This window comes from Paralichthys olivaceus, chromosome 6 (assembly GCF_024713975.1).
Source record: "Paralichthys olivaceus isolate ysfri-2021 chromosome 6, ASM2471397v2, whole genome shotgun sequence".
In the NCBI taxonomy this organism is placed as follows: Eukaryota; Metazoa; Chordata; class Actinopteri; order Pleuronectiformes; family Paralichthyidae; genus Paralichthys; species Paralichthys olivaceus.
Genome location: NC_091098.1, coordinates 16,377,631 through 16,393,059, shown reverse-complemented (window position 1 = coordinate 16,393,059; position 15,429 = coordinate 16,377,631). Strand labels below are relative to the sequence as shown.

Genomic DNA, 15,429 nt, shown 5'->3' with positions numbered 1-15,429 from the left:
ATAAGAGTTGTGATTTGCACTTCAAGGCCATCACAGGGTATCAGTGGTATTTCAGTTCCTCCCAATGCATTTCCTAAAGAATTTAGCTTCAGTCCCTAAAATTGCAGTTTTAGATGAGAGGTCTATATTTAAAGTACCAATAAATTCATATGTATCATTTTTTTAAGTAAATATGTGTAACACAGCAGATTTGTGGAACTTTGTCAGAGATGCTTTAGCATTTGTCCCAGGTGGGACTAGAGATAATATATTTTCTGTGTTATACTGACACCTTATGGTGAGTATGATGAAACAAACCACTGACACATCAACACAATTTGTATATCTTGACAACTGACACACACCACATCATTCATGGTGGAAGTCACACTTCACCACAGAGGGAACATTCTTCTGAAGCAATAGATTATATGAACCTGTAAGATTTCTGCGTGAATGTCTGTGTGTTTTTGAGAGAGAGATTTTTAGGAAGGAATAAGTTAAGAATGAATTTCTATTTTCATGTCTAGAAAGTGGCTCTAGAGCTGAAGACAACAGGATGTTGCTTGGTAATTAGTTCGATGGGTTGGGCTAACAGAAATGCAGAAAATAAAACCCTGTAGCTTCCGCTCATGCTTTCAAAAACATGCCACACCTACATGGCTGAAAAGATCTACTGTGAAACTGCTCTCAGATGATTCTGGAAAGAATTTCATTTCAGTTAGTAGTGCTAATTCTTTTTAATTTAGCCCAGATTCAGTTTAATAACTAACATATTGTTTGGTGTCACTGTACAAAATACCTAAATAGTACAATATTTAGGAAAATCTTACATTCATACAAATTTAAATTTAAATTTTCAAACATAACACAAACTTTTTATTTTATATCCACAGGGTAGACAATAAACACAACACAACAGCAAACCTTGTCTTCATAAGTTTCAGTTCCTTCCACTTTTCAGCAGAAATCAGCAATTTGAATTAAGGCGAACAAAACTGTGAGGACATGTGACACATTTCCTGTTGCTGCAACCAAAAAAGAAAAGTGCAGATTTGAGAGACAGGAAAGCATTTGTCTTGAGGTGAGTTTAGAAATGAATTTGTCAAACACGCCCACTTATGTCTATTTCCTCTGCTTAACTTCTCCACACAGCAGTTACATGACCCAACACGGCAATACGGCCTCTGTAACTGCAGCTCAATGGAAGATGTGGCTTATCAGAGTCTTCGTTGTCATGTGTAAGTTTTTGTTTTTTTTAAATAGCGTCAATTCTTTGTGATTTATCTGCATCCCAAGAATATTTTAATGTAAATTTGTTCCACTGACCTTTTATGATTGTTTGATCTTATAGATTTCACTGCAGTTTGTGTAGCTCAGGATCCTCAAAATGGTAAGAAACATTTCACTCGTTAAAGTATCCTAGAATTTTTTTTTAAATCAGTAAAAAGTTTTGGTCTGAAAACAGTTTCACAGAAACCACATTTATCTAAAACATCTGATATCCATTTGTGAAAATGTGATTGCGTAAAATAACAAATACATATTGTTAAATGTTTGAGTCTGCATGTGCTAAATTGAACTCAGACCAGAACATTGTTTAGGAAGTAAAGCACAGATTATGTAAACACGAGGAACATGAAGTACTTTGTAGTTATCGGTTTTGACAGTTACTATAATTACAGTTCAACTAGTTCAAGTTCATATTTCAGTATCATGTTGTGCAAATAACACCTGATATGCTATACTACATTTTTACATTATCACTCTGTTTGCAAATTATCTTCCTGATTAAACAATTGATCATTGAACTGTAAAATTGTCCATTGCAAATTTATTATTTTGTTTAAATCAAATCATCACATCTGAGGAGCAGGAAACCTTAATGTTTCTCATTCTGATTCATTGTTGCAGCTCTTGGTTTTAATGAACTTGCTCCTAGAGCTTAAATCTTCACATGACGTGTAGATAAAGCACAAATGTTAACTGTTCTGATCTAATGTCTGTTCTCAACACCTCTCCTCTCATCACCAGTCACCGTGGGGCCCAATTTAACGAACTTTGGACCAACATCGATGGAAGCTTCGACTGTTTCAGGTGAGATTTTAAATCTGATCAAAAAATCTTAGATTCTGTAGATTGATTGTGATAAGTCATTACTTCCTGCATCAGGCAGTTTTTCAAATATGTGATAATTAACAACCAACATGGTGATGAGAAGTGTCACCTTCGAAATCATCAGTGTGCTTGGTCAAACGGTTCAAGCAATAATATTGTTTTTAAATGTCTGTACTTGTTTGTATTTAGATCAACGTTACAATTAAAATTTGCATCCAGTTTGTCATAACTGTATTTAAGACAACAAATCACAGCAGGAAGAATATTTTAAAAATTCCAATACAGGTCAAAATGCCAGTGGGCCTTAATGGGCCTGCTCTTTCGTGACAATACAATTTTTGTTATTTTTAATAATATATTCTATTCTATATTATAAACTTCCAGAGCCTCCTGTACCATCTCTGCAGCTGCAGTTGGGCTGGTTGGAAGCGTTCCCCTCTGAGAAAGTGGAGTTGAGTTGTAACATCAGCGGCAGCTCTGAGTGGAAGATCATCTGGCACAAAGATAATAAGGAACAAGAAGAAGACCCAAATCTGTCTTTCTCTGCAGATAGATCAATCCTCACTATCACTGCAGCTACACAAACGTCTGGAAGTTATTCCTGTAGAGGTCAACACAAAACAAGCACAGTTTTGACTAATCACAGCAATTCACTCGAGGTCACAGTTTACCGTAGGTTTCATTATCTTTCATTTCGACATTTTGGCAGAATGTCTCATCAGAGTAAAGATCTGAACTGAAATATTTTCTTCATTCTTTCTCATTAGCAAACAAGCCCAAAGCAACTCTGACTCGAAGACCGGACTTTGACAAGATGTTCTCTGGAGAGTCTGTCACCTTCACATGTTTGGTTGATGTGGCCTTTGGATGGGAATACCAGTGGTACCATAATGGAATTGAAATTCAAGCACCAGATACCATACATTCTATAGATCCCTCTAACAGTGGACAATACTACTGCAAAGCCAAAAGAGGCAAAAGCCAATTTGACACAGAGCGAAGTGAAACAACCTCTGTGCAGGTCTCTGGTAAGTGTGTCACCACAGACTAATCCATTGAGATGAACCTTTTGGATATTTGTATTTTTCTTTTATCTTCGAATATCTTGTAATGCATTTGACATTTTTGATAACCCTTTCTCAGATTATTTTGTGATGCAACAAGTCTTAAGTTTAACCCTGAATATTTCTCTGTCAGATCCACCTAAACCATTGTTGAAGGTGCTGTCTCCATGGCTGGATGTGTTCAAAACCGAGAGCGTGGAGTTTGCTTGCCTGGTTGAAGGCTCTAATTGGACGTTCACCTGGTACAAAAATCTACAGAAGCTGACGGACCTGGATGAAGGCGAATCGTCTTTCAACATCACCTCAGTCACTCAAACTGATCAAGGAGCCTATGCCTGTAAAGCCCAGCTCGAGTCCAGGAATGTCACCTCTGAAATCAGCAACACAGCTACAGTCATAGTTTATGGTGAGATTCAATCCTATGTATAACCTACATAAACTTTACACCAATTCAGGTATAGCAACTCTTATCTATAGCTTTACAGTAAAAAAAAAAAACAAAGTGAAAAAAAGGAAGGGCTTGTTCTTCTGATGAACTTACAGAGAACTGTCACTCAGTCTTCTCAGAGATTTAAACTGAGTAACGGAACATTGTTTAGCTGTTTAGAAAACGTTTCCCGCAAAAGCTAACCCAAAACGAAACTAAATGAAAGTAAACATTGAATTGACATTTTGCAGATAACCAAAAACATAACTCCAAATAAATCATAATGTCAGTGACTGTTTGTGAACAAGTTCACTAAGATAAATGTTATGATATGTCAATGTTGTTTTTTACATCATCTGTCCGTTGTTACGGTAACATTTTGGGATCATGCTAAACAGCCAGAGATAGTACTCTGTCGAATTTTAAGCATAGAGTGGAAGAACTGTGCTTGGAAATATTATTTACAATTTGAGTAGGGAGTACGCTTCAATATCTGTAAGAGACCGGATCATTTTATATGGCAAGATAATGAGATATGATGAGATAACGCTGATTCACACTCCAACACAGTAGGTGGCGGTAATGCACCTTGACGTTAGTCGCCACTTGCTATTAAACCAAGAAGGAGCAGAAAAATTGATAGCGTTCTCTAAAAAAATGTAATGTGAAGCAATCAGCAACAGCCTACCATTTAAAATAATGTAAAAAGGGGGAAACAGCATGCAAAGCTTTGATCCATAGGTAAAAACAAAAAGCACATTTGTACCTCTAAAACAAAAAAATGTCAGCTTCAGACAGAGCCCAGCTGTTTCAGCCTTTGTGCTAAGCTGAGCAAAGCGATACCATATTTACTATGCATACACTGAGACAGAATGGTATAAATCCTCCCACCCCCAGGAAGAGAGAGACTAATGTATTTCACAAAATGTCAAAATAAGTATAGTTATTACATCCTCATATAAATTTTTCATTTTGTTCATTCAGTACTAGGTAGTCATGGTGATCAAACCGGGGCCACTAAACATACAGTCTAGTTCAGCTCTGTCAAAAGTTCTACCTTTACTAAGTTGATGTGTAATTTCAAATGTATTTTTATTACTGAGGTTGTATTCAAAAGACTTAATACTGCTTTTTCACAATATAAAGTACACTATGGGAAAATTACACTCAAGTATATTTGAATTAATTAACTATGACAGTGTAAACATTATACTGTAGGCAAAATAATAAATGTAGACTTTACAGCAAAACTCTTGTATTGATTTGCATTAGGCTGTACAGATGGCTGTACAGTGGCTGTTGTTTGAATATTACTTCCTCACAAGTTTTAAGGTAGTGAGAGTAGCAGTAATATTGCATGAACTGTGTCTCTCTTTCAGAAAACACACCAAAACCAACATTGAGCAAGGTCCCTGATTTCACCCCAATGTATGTTGGAGAAACTGTGAACTTCACTTGCACAGTTAACGTGTCCTCTGACTGGAAATATCAGTGGTGCAAAAATGGGCAGAACATCCCTTCTGCCACCGATAAAACCTTCAGCTTCCCTCTTAGTCTGTCTGATGGAGGGAATTACTCATGCAAGGCCACCAGAGGTAAAACAACATCAACGAGCCAGAGTGCGGAAATACAGCAAGCTGTTCATGGTAGGTGAAGGAAGCAAACAAGTATTACTTAAAGCATCGTATTTAAGGAGAAGCCAAACTGTTGATGTACATTAACAATGTGTAAAATGCTGATCATCTATCATCAATAGAGTTTTCATTTTATGTTGTCATGCTCTTGTCACTTAAAACTGCCTTAAAACTGAGCACACTTTAAATTCATTGAAAGAGCATTCTGTGTGCATCTTGCTTCCGTTATTTTACGCTTTTTCTGTTGAAGCAGGATGTTGTGGTGTGACATGATGCAGGGAGGGATAGCTCAGAAGCATGCAGTATACTGAAGTGGAAAATGTGTTTCATGTAAGAGTAGAAGTGGAAGCAAGTCAGACTTACTTTTTTGGCAGTCTACATAAACCACTTCATTTAAAACGTGTTTTCAATATTACGAGCACAAAAACTCTTTAGTTTTTGTTGAGCTTCTCTATTCTGCAACAAGTATGGATAAAGGCAGTACTTTTTTACTCTTTCTCCTCTATGGACCATAGTGGTTTGAGTTGAAGACAACATCATCATTGCAAAGATGATGTGCTAAGTGTTCTGTGTGTGTTTTTAGAAATTCCTGTACCACATTTGGAGAATATGACCCCGTGGTTGGATGTGTTCCCCACTGAGAGTGTGAAGCTGAGCTGTGGGATGCAGCATGGCACTGGCTGGATGTATACCTGGTACAGAACTGGAGAGGAGGTCAAGGCTGATGATGCTGTGTCTTTTGACCCGGATGGATCTATTCTTTCTATTATCTCTGCTTCATCTAAACATGGAGGACAATATAACTGCAGAGGACACCTCCAGGACAGATCTGTCAGCAGCACCTCAAGTTCTATTCTTACTCTCACAGTATACGGTGAGTTTTCTTTTAAATGTGTACTTCTATACAAATTTGATTCATTGATTGATTGATCTAAATTTACACACAAATAAATACACTTAGTAGAGCATACTTACCTTTGCCAAGGCTGAACAATCCCACACGACTGTCATTGTTATTGTATAAGTAATAAAAAAGAAAAGAGGAAGTGGTCTGATAACGAATGATTTTGTGATAAGACCAATGGGCCAGTTAAAGAAACTTTTTTTAGTGCATGAGGATTCTGGTAACTTGTTTTTCACACTGAGTAGAGAGTCATTTTACACACTGATGGAATCAGCATGTTTTACTACCCTCAGCTAAGATGCTCAGTGTCGTACTGACACAGGATCCAGAGTACAAGGTGATGTTCCCTGGAGAGTCTGTCTCCTTCAGCTGTCACATTAATGTCTCCTCTGGATGGGAGTACGTCTATTACAAAGATAACAGTGAACTCAGTCACGCTCGAATCAACTCTATCGGGGCCTCAGATGGAGGATCATATACATGCCAAGGGAAAAGGGGCAAGAATCCAGTCTTCTCCAGCAACCCTAGTCAGGCTATACTCCTTGACGTTAAAGGTAAGTTCTGTTGACAGTTATGATATTTCATGAACAGTAAAAAGCTGCTGGCATGACATAATACACAAAGATACATGTCTTCTGATTTTGTGTTTTTAGAGAAACACCCCAAACCTGTGATGACTCAAGAACCAAAGGGTGACACCAAAGTGTACATTGGAGAGTTAGTGACCTTGGATTGTCAAGTTAAAATCTCATCTGGTTGGGAGTATCTCTGGAAAAAAGGTGGAGTGGCACTCCCTCACAAGAGTAGTACTTTTAAAATTCATGAGGCCAATTTATCAGACAGCGGGAATTATTGGTGCACAGCCAAAAGACAAAGGTCTACATACCTAACACAGCAAAGCGATGGATGGTCTTTACAAATATATGGTGAGTCAAAGAAATGGTGAGTCAAAGAAAGTACAACCAAGATACATCTATTATATTTTTGATATTTTTTGGGATATGAGTGGCTCATGTGTTTGTCTGTTTTTAGAGATTCCTGTTCCCCAGTTGAAGAATATGACCCAATGGTTGGATGTGTTCCCCACTGAGAGTGTGAAGTTGAGCTGTGGGATGGAACAAGGCATCTCTGACTGGACGTATAGCTGGTACAAAGACAAACAGAAGGTCCAGGCTGATGATACTGTGTCTTTTGACTTAGATGCCAGGGCTCTCTTAATCAGCTCTGCTGCAGCTAAACATGGAGGACAATATAGTTGCTCAGGAAAGCTCAAGAGCAGACCTGTCAACAGCACCGGCAGCACTGGACTAACACTCAGTGTTTATGGTGAGATTTTATCTTTTTTTAAACAATTCTTAGAGTAATATTTTAGGTTAAATATATTATTTTAAATGATCCGTCATGGAAAAGGTGGTAAGTGGAGAGTATATGAGTTATAGGTTATTTACTTTTTCGAGTTACATTACAATAGCTTTGGCTGGTTTATTGGCTGGTTTGTTGCTTTGTTGGTTGCTTTGTTGGTTTGTTGGTTGGTTGGTTGGCTGGTGTCAGAGTTACAGCAATGCACATTCACCAATACAATCCACTACCCATGAAACAAACAACAGTGCAAACAGGAAACAGGACACATCATTAGTCGTTAATGATAGCAACAATAACAATTAAGAAGATCTCATTACATCACTAATGACTGACATCAAAGAGTTGGGTTGGCAGTTGGTTGAAGTGTTTTGTTCTGCCATGGCTGCATGTACAAGGCTTTTTCCAAAGCGGACCCTGTTGCACGGCTTTAAGTTAAAATAGCAGTTGAGTGTGTGAGTGTTGTCACATGGTGTTGAGGTTGTGATGCAGGTGATGGCCTTAGAATTGAGTTCAGAGAAGTTGGGCGTGGGAAAATCTATTATTTTGGTATCATTATGGGTTATGTTAGTTTTGTACAGGCGGAGTAGTAAAGCAGGATGGGTTGGATGAAATTGTAGCACAATAGGAGAAGATGGGGGAGACAGTCCCTTAAATGTGACATTTTAAATACTCATGATCCATTTTGAACAAATCACTTGATGTATCAGCAATATTCTATATGCATAGAAACCTATTGTACAAAATATAATAAACTAAGCCAGCCATCAGATGTAAGAATGTTGATCATCTTGTATATCTCTTGCAAGAATATGAATAAGTAAATTTGCTGAATTATCGACTTATTTATTCTATTTCGTTAAGGAAGCTAGAAAAATACTTTTATATGAGATAGAGAAGTTAATTATTCAGATAAGGAAGTTGAGATTCAGACCACCATTTGAACCATCTAGTTAGAGAGTGTTTCCTTCACTAAATGCTACTATTCCAATTACAATGTCATTATTATCATCACCCTCAGGTACAAAACCCAAAGTCACCCTGATGCAGGAACCTGAGTATGAAGTGATGCACACTGGGGATTCAGTCTCCTTCAGCTGCCATATTAATGTCTCCTCTGGATGGAAGTACCTGTGGTACAAAGATGGCTCTCCAAGCTCCGAATCTGGAAACAACTATAGCATCAGCTCTGTTATGATGAAAAACGCTGGGTCATACACATGCCAAGTAAAAAGAGGAGTGGATGTAATCTTCCAGTCAAACGAGAGTCCTGCTGTAAAACTCAAAATCCAAGGTCAAGTATTTCTGACTTCCACTTTTTCACTTTTTATGTGCATTTGTTGAATGTGTTCATCAAAGTCTTTGTTGTGTTTGCTGCAGAGCGCCCTCAGGCTAATATAATCCTGCTGACAGACTGGTCAGAGGTGTTCGCCACCGACAGCTTGGCACTCAGGTGTGAGGTGCAGGCAAGCAACGACAACTGGAACTACACATGGTAATACAGCTTCCCTGTTTCCTAAATCAATTTACTGGATCTGCTGTGTGGGTTTCTATAAAATTCATGCAGAAAATTCAACATACAAATTCAACATACAACATTAACAGGTTCAGAGAGGGAAAACCAATCGATCTGCCGCCCTCTGAGAGACATACAGTCACACCCCAAAGTGACCCCGAGCAAAGCCTGTACACCTGCCGTGGAGTTCGCAGCGGTCGACCATCTTATTCAAAACTCAGTAATTCTTTCAAGACCAAGAACCTTCGTGAGTAAATTTCACATCTGTAAAGTTAAGAGTTTTTACCCAACAAATATTCTCTCAGTCTAATTTCTGTTTTTATTTTGAAACTGCAGTTTTGAAGAGGAGGGTGCTTCTCTCCATCTCTGGCTTACTCTTCTTCGGCCTTATTGCCATTGTCGTGGGATGCATTGTTCTCCGAATCATCCGTAAACCAGGTGTTGCTTTAATTTGGGACTTTTTGAAAGCAAAGCAGGATTCTAAGCATCTGCATTATGAAAGCATTTAAAATCAGTTTTACTATAATAAAGATGTATCAAATGCCAATGTGACAACATGGTTGCTTGTACAGATGATCTACAGAGAATTATCACTTAAATCTTTATATTGTGTGTAGAACAGCTCAGAGTTTAACTGCATGGTTCACTTTTCTGGTTCATTATCACTTCTCTCACGATGTCATTTTTAGCAGCAGCAGAATGTTTTCTCTGAAAAAGCTCCAGAAATCCACTGTTTCTCTGCAGCTGACACATTTACTGACTAGCTAGTGAAAGTTTAACAGGAAAAGACTGCGATCATTTCTCAGCAGGGAGTAGACTTGAAGAGTGTGAATATGAGACTTACATTTGCCATGTGATCAACACAGCTCGAAATGAGTAATGTTTCTCTGGAGTTGCTGGTAATTCATAGAAAAATAACCAACAAAATTCACCACGATGTGACCTATTTTCCTCTTCCTGTCATGCAGTTGCCAATGATGACAAACCAGAAGAAGAAAATTTGTTTCTCACCATGGCTCAGCTGAAGGACCGGACTGGTAAGCTTCACACCTCTCATGGCTTGTGGTTGTGTTGGTTACCAGTTCCTCATATGCAACAGATGCTTGATTCAAATCTTAATTATTTTTGTGTTTATCGTCAGTGAAACCATCTGCAAGATTGGGTGTGACTTTAGCTGTTGACACTCTGGTGTTTAAAGTTCCCTTCTCCCTCCTGCAGATGCACCCAATCCACTGGTTGAGTACATCACTGATGAAGGAATAGAGGCATTGTCTAAAGGTAAATGACTCAAAAATATATTATAACAGATGATTTACAAACTTTTAGTACTAATAATGCTGAAAATGAAGTGAACCCTGCAAGCCAGTTCAGGCATCCAACTCGAGCTGCGCTGCTCCAATCATGTGACACACATCATGTGACATACCTCATCAACCACTTTGCTTGCATTGCTGCTGCATTATCGCTACCAGTTGCTTCAGCCCTCCACCACCCCAGCATCCACCTGTAGGCTCCAGGGGGCGTACAAGTATTTGCTCGTCACTCCCATCATATCTGTGTAATCATATCTGGAGTGACTGAGTTGGAGCCTAGACGCCAAACACAAACTATGCAATAAATGGTTGAACGTGAGTTGTCTGACTGAACTAATGTTTGTTTTCATGATTGAATAATCAGCTGATTGTTTCATCTATAAAATGTCAGAAAAGTTCATCCTTATTTCCCTGAAAACATGACAAGTTACACATAACAGTTTGTAAGGAGGATACATTTTTAGCCAAAGGTATTTAAACAGGTATTTGACAACCATTTTCTTTCAAAGGACAGATCAATAAGATAACAATTTTTACTTCATATGATTTCTGAAGTTTCCATGTGTCCATCCCTCACTCACACTTTCTGCTTTTCTTTTCTATTCTTTTATTAACAATGTGACCTGCAGAAGCAGATGAGAACGGCAAGCTACCCATAACTACAGAGGAGAGCCAAGGTAAAATTACTGATGAAATATATTCTCTATGATCGTGGCTGCTGTGCCAGATTCTCTAATAATAACTTTCTACTGATCCAACACATGTGGCTCTTTATATCTTTCCAGCTATGACGACTGAAAGCGATAAAACAGATGAAAACGAGGGTGGGCTGGTGTCCTTCAAACAATGAGTCACTGAAGATGGATTCACAGAGTTTCAGCTAATTATCAGATTGAAAGTCCATGGCACTGATGGACATAAGGCACCATATATTATGTATTTATATTTGAATGTATGGACAGGCAATTTTCTATCATCTGGCAGGGCGATAAAAACGTTTGGCTTTAAAGTGACATCAGGTAGAGGCCAAACTCTGTATGGTTGCTATCTTCAGCTTCAGGTTGTCTGGCTCAGCCTCATTTAGTCAGAATTTAGCCTCAGATATGCTTTTTTTAAATTTAAATTTTCAACATTTTCTGCTTTATTTGATAAAGAAAGTAGAGAGAAACAGGGGAGAGAGCACAGGGATGGCCTGCAGCGATTAAAAGGTCGGAGCTGAATTCAAATCCAGGCCGCAGCGAGGAGGAGGCAGCTTCATTAGTGGTACGAGCTCCATTAGATGAGCTACCTGGGCACCTTATCTCAGTTGTGCTTTGACCTAAGAACTAACGTTCTGAGATTTGCTACATTAGTATCTTAATGCACCTGAGGATAGAGGTCATGTAAATATTCTGAATTTCCTGCAGTGCAAGATAAGAGTAGATGTAAATTTGAATAAGATTTATCCTCTCACAACATTGTTGGCTACAAATTTAATTGGAATTCATCAAATTGTTGGTGAGATATTGCACTCTGAAGCAATGGACAGCAACCCTGTTGCAACACAACTGTGTATAGTTTCAACTTGGTTGTGAAACATTGGTGGTAATTGTACATTTCTTTATCTGATGTATTGACTGTAAAAGGAAATTAAATATACAATTATTTATGTGATAAGCATCAATCACACATTGTTTGTTTACTATTGCATTGTTCATAAAGTGATCCTCTGCAGGATAATCTACCAATTAGCATTTTGATTCTTAGAACAAACACCAGATGTCACTAGATTGTAAATTAACTTTCTCCAAAACTTATTTAATGCAATAAATGATTCAGCAGTGAATGTTGTTGCTCTGCTGGTTGGAATACAATACACATGTATCTAGAAATTCAAGCATTTCTGTGTCTCTCAATGAAATTATCAAAATAAAAAATACAAAATGTTGTCCCCAGAGTTCACTGAAACTAATATTGATTGATATGCACCATCAAATGTGACTGTAAGAAACACATGTTCAAAAAGTGGTGATTTCACAAGAAGGCTGATTTGTGGTTGAGTCAGTGGGGAGATCCTTTGCATCTGTAACATGGGTAAAATACAAAAAGAAAAGGGAGTAATTATCCAGATAAAAATTTAAATTTCATATAGACACAGATAAAGCATGTAGACTCACATCACTGCAAACACAACATGTATCGACTCACATCTACTTGAGGATGTCAGTCAGTTTGTCCACATAGTACTCATAGTTCTCCTGACAGTCCTCCCAGGGTGTAAAGCTCTGGTCATCTTTGTCCACGTACGTCTCCCAAACGTGCACAAAGTCGGACGGCTTCATCATCCGCAGTTTGCAGCCGGCCCTCACCAGAGCTCGGAGCCCCTCTACGATCTCAGGCTCTTCCCACTCAAAGAGACGGGAGCAGAATATGCAGAGGCGGAGCTTTTTGCGCTGCTGAAGGATACTGGCCAGCTTGGCTGCACAAGCCAAGCAGGGACTGGATGATACATACCATGTAACATCATACTCCTGTGAAGCGTTAGGCAGCACCTGGAGAGGAAAGAGTGGGGGGTTATGGGGGCATTAAGGGTAAACTAGAATTAGCACCCTGTGGTTATATGTCTCTGCCAATCAGTGCAGTTTCAGTCTTCATACTCCAGACTCATATGAGGTCACCTTGACCTTTGTCTTTTGGCCACTGAAATCTTATCAATTCATCTTTTAATCTGAGTAACAACTGGACAAAATTTAGATACACTCCCTACAGTTCAAGAGGTACAAAATATGTTTTGTGGAGACCACCAGGGCCTTGACCTCAAGTCAATCAGTTAATCTGTTAGTCAAAGTGAACATTTGTACCTAATTTGAAAGGATAATCTCAAGGTGTTCTTAGAATAACATTTTAACAAGGTTGACCTTTGAGTCCAAGTTTTTCTTCCAAAATTTGTACCAAATGTCCAGGCATTTCCTCAAATTCTCCTCATTTCATCTTTAAGTTGAAGTGAGTGTTTGTACAGAATTTGAAGGTCACAGCCACCTTGGTCTCTGACCTTTAACCACCGAAATCTAATCAAATTTAAATTAATTTCCTTCAAAGTATTTTTTGAGACACTGTTCACAACTATGTAACAAATGGAAACTCAAAATAAAAAAGGCTCCGGCCTCAGGCAGTCACCAGCATGGAGGTATAAAAATCTTCTCCACTGACAACAGCTGAGTGTGTGTTCATTACCTGCTGAAAGAAGGCTTCTTCAGCATGAGCCGTGGCATGTTCATCCTCCATGTAACCTTTCAGAGGCTCCACGGTGCCTCCAGCGGTGTCCACTCTGAAGCACAGGAGGGTTTTGTTCCTCCCTGATGAGTACTCCACATTCCTGAACTGAAACTTGAAGTAAAACTCGCTCATCTGCTCCCTGGTGGACAATGAAAATGAGAGTTTACCTCAGATACAATCAGAGGTGTGCTTGTGAACAGGCACAACTGCCCCAGGCCATGAGGGGGCCCCCAAGGACTCTAATCCACAGCAGTGTCTTATAATGAAGAGTTATGTAAGTGACAAAAAAAAGACAAAACAAATTCCAATGTATGCGTGCTAATTTGAACACTAGCTCTTTTTGGTTTTCATTGCTCTTTATATTTATATTTTTAAATTTTAAGTTTTAATGTTCTTTTTTTTATGTACTTATGAAAGTCAAAATAAAAAATAAATATACATGTTTACACTTCCTACCCTTCATTGGTGTAAGATTATTATAACATCATGTTAATGAATGCTGTTTGAGGGGGCCCCTGGGAATTTTTGATTGGGGCTCCTGAAGAATCCCCATCGGATACAATATTCAGTCAACTTCATTTTCTTTTTCAGTCGACGTGAGGGCAAGCAAAACACTTCAGGACTTACCGTCATCCTCCTGAGGGTTTTTTAATGCATGTCAATTAGATAAACAGGACTAAGTGAAAAAACAATCAACAGGATGCATATATCCACAATACTTTCAAAGTAATTTGTCACCTTCAATCGTGGTGCATTGACAGTGTCACCAGAAATTCTTTTCCTGGTGAAGATGTATTCACTTCTATGCCCTCAGCATTCATGATTTTCCAAGCATCCAAAACAGTATGCTGATTAAAATAATCCCATAACCTCTGAATATGCCATGATTCAGTGATTGTATTCCATTGTTTTCTAGAATATGAATAGCCCGGTAAATTACAGGAATAGATCTCTTATAACAGATGCTACAGGCAGAGTGGTGATATGGCAGGGGCCGGCATCCGTGTCGGCTCTGTGACTCATCCCTATTCTTACCGCTGGGTAAGTATGGGTAGCAGGTGCAAGTCATTTGTTTAAATCCTCATTGAAATTGAAATATAGAACATACAACGGGAACAATATGATCAAATAGAAAGAAAAACAACTTCATCTACTGAAGGAAATAACCAAAAAGTTTGTTAAAGAGCAAAACAGGTTTGAAAGCGGATCATGCTGACTCTTAACACTTGTGGTATAAAATCGTACCCACCCTGTGACAATCTCAAACGGCGGCAGCTCTATGGGCTGAAACTCAGCTTTTTCCTCACTGTTGGCCACCTCCGCTCCTGAGGCCCCTCCGCTTTCCCCATTCCTCTTCTCTTCTTCAGTCTTCGGCTGCTCGGGGGTTTTCTCCGGCTTCTTCACAACTTTCTCAGGCCTTTTCACACCTTTTTCCTTCCCATTTCCTTTATCCTTGTCATCGTTGGTTTTGTTTTCCACCTTCTTCTTAACACTTAACCGGCTGTTTCTGTCAGCCATGATTTTGTGCAAGTGGGTGATAGTGTTAGGTAGAGAGAGAGCAAGAGAGAGAGGGGGAGAGGGAGAGAGAGGGATTTAGTCAGGGTAAGTGGAGAGATAACTCTAGTGCATGTACAGAAATAGATCCTTTTGTGTGCTATGGTCGGAGTCACAGTATGTGAATGACTGGCAGGGGCAGGGGGAAGGTGGCTCAGTTGACCCAGCCCCCCTCATGCCCTAGCTACCGAAAGGCCAAACACAAGTCGAAGTGCCGATGCTGCATGAAGAAAGTAGGGCAAGACAGGCCTTACATTTATTCTGGCTAAACTGTCATATTCAGAGTGGAAAGTGCAATATAAATGC

At 38.9% G+C, this 15,429-nt stretch overlaps 2 protein-coding genes across 2 annotated transcripts; one reads left to right on the top strand and one right to left on the bottom strand.

Moving 5' to 3' along the window:
* The first annotated feature begins 624 nt into the window (after positions 1 to 624).
* LOC109635300 (Fc receptor-like protein 5) lies at positions 625 to 12,241 on the top strand. Its single transcript, XM_020096413.2, has 20 exons — positions 625 to 699; positions 1,135 to 1,220; positions 1,334 to 1,372; positions 2,014 to 2,076; positions 2,482 to 2,769; positions 2,865 to 3,125; positions 3,295 to 3,567; positions 4,968 to 5,234; positions 5,806 to 6,096; positions 6,420 to 6,680; positions 6,780 to 7,052; positions 7,159 to 7,452; positions 8,507 to 8,779; positions 8,866 to 8,980; positions 9,091 to 9,248; positions 9,338 to 9,439; positions 9,970 to 10,038; positions 10,220 to 10,279; positions 10,944 to 10,991; positions 11,100 to 12,241. The coding sequence occupies exons 1-20, from the start codon at positions 674 to 676 to the stop codon at positions 11,162 to 11,164; spliced, it is 3,312 nt and encodes a 1,103-aa protein (XP_019951972.2). The 5' UTR covers positions 625 to 673; the 3' UTR covers positions 11,165 to 12,241.
* On the bottom strand, positions 12,091 to 15,183 carry apobec2b (apolipoprotein B mRNA editing enzyme, catalytic polypeptide-like 2b). Its single transcript, XM_020096414.1, has 4 exons — positions 14,819 to 15,183; positions 13,528 to 13,708; positions 12,502 to 12,845; positions 12,091 to 12,376 (listed from the first exon to the last, which is right to left on the bottom strand). Exons 1-3 carry the CDS (start codon positions 15,085 to 15,087, stop codon positions 12,504 to 12,506), a joined length of 792 nt encoding a protein of 263 aa, XP_019951973.1. The 5' UTR covers positions 15,088 to 15,183; the 3' UTR covers positions 12,091 to 12,376; positions 12,502 to 12,503.
* Positions 15,184 to 15,429: the final 246 nt, after the last annotated feature.

Excerpts from the sequence above, each read along its gene's own strand:
- apobec2b (XM_020096414.1), bottom strand. The coding sequence starts at position 15,087 with ATGGCTGACAGAAACAGCCGGTTAAGTGTTAAGAAGAAGGTGGAAAAC. Across the intron at positions 13,709-14,818 it reads CCGTTTGAGATTGTCACAGG|GGAGCAGATGAGCGAGTTTT; the intron begins GTGGGTACGATT and ends ATTGTCCACCAG. Across the intron at positions 12,846-13,527 it reads AAGAAGCCTTCTTTCAGCAG|GTGCTGCCTAACGCTTCACA; the intron begins GTAATGAACACA and ends TTTCCTCTCCAG.
- LOC109635300 (XM_020096413.2), top strand. The coding sequence starts at position 674 with ATGATTCTGGAAAGAATTTCATTTCA. Across the intron at positions 10,039-10,219 it reads TCAGCTGAAGGACCGGACTG|ATGCACCCAATCCACTGGTT; the intron begins GTAAGCTTCACA and ends TCCCTCCTGCAG. Across the intron at positions 10,992-11,099 it reads AACTACAGAGGAGAGCCAAG|CTATGACGACTGAAAGCGAT; the intron begins GTAAAATTACTG and ends ATATCTTTCCAG.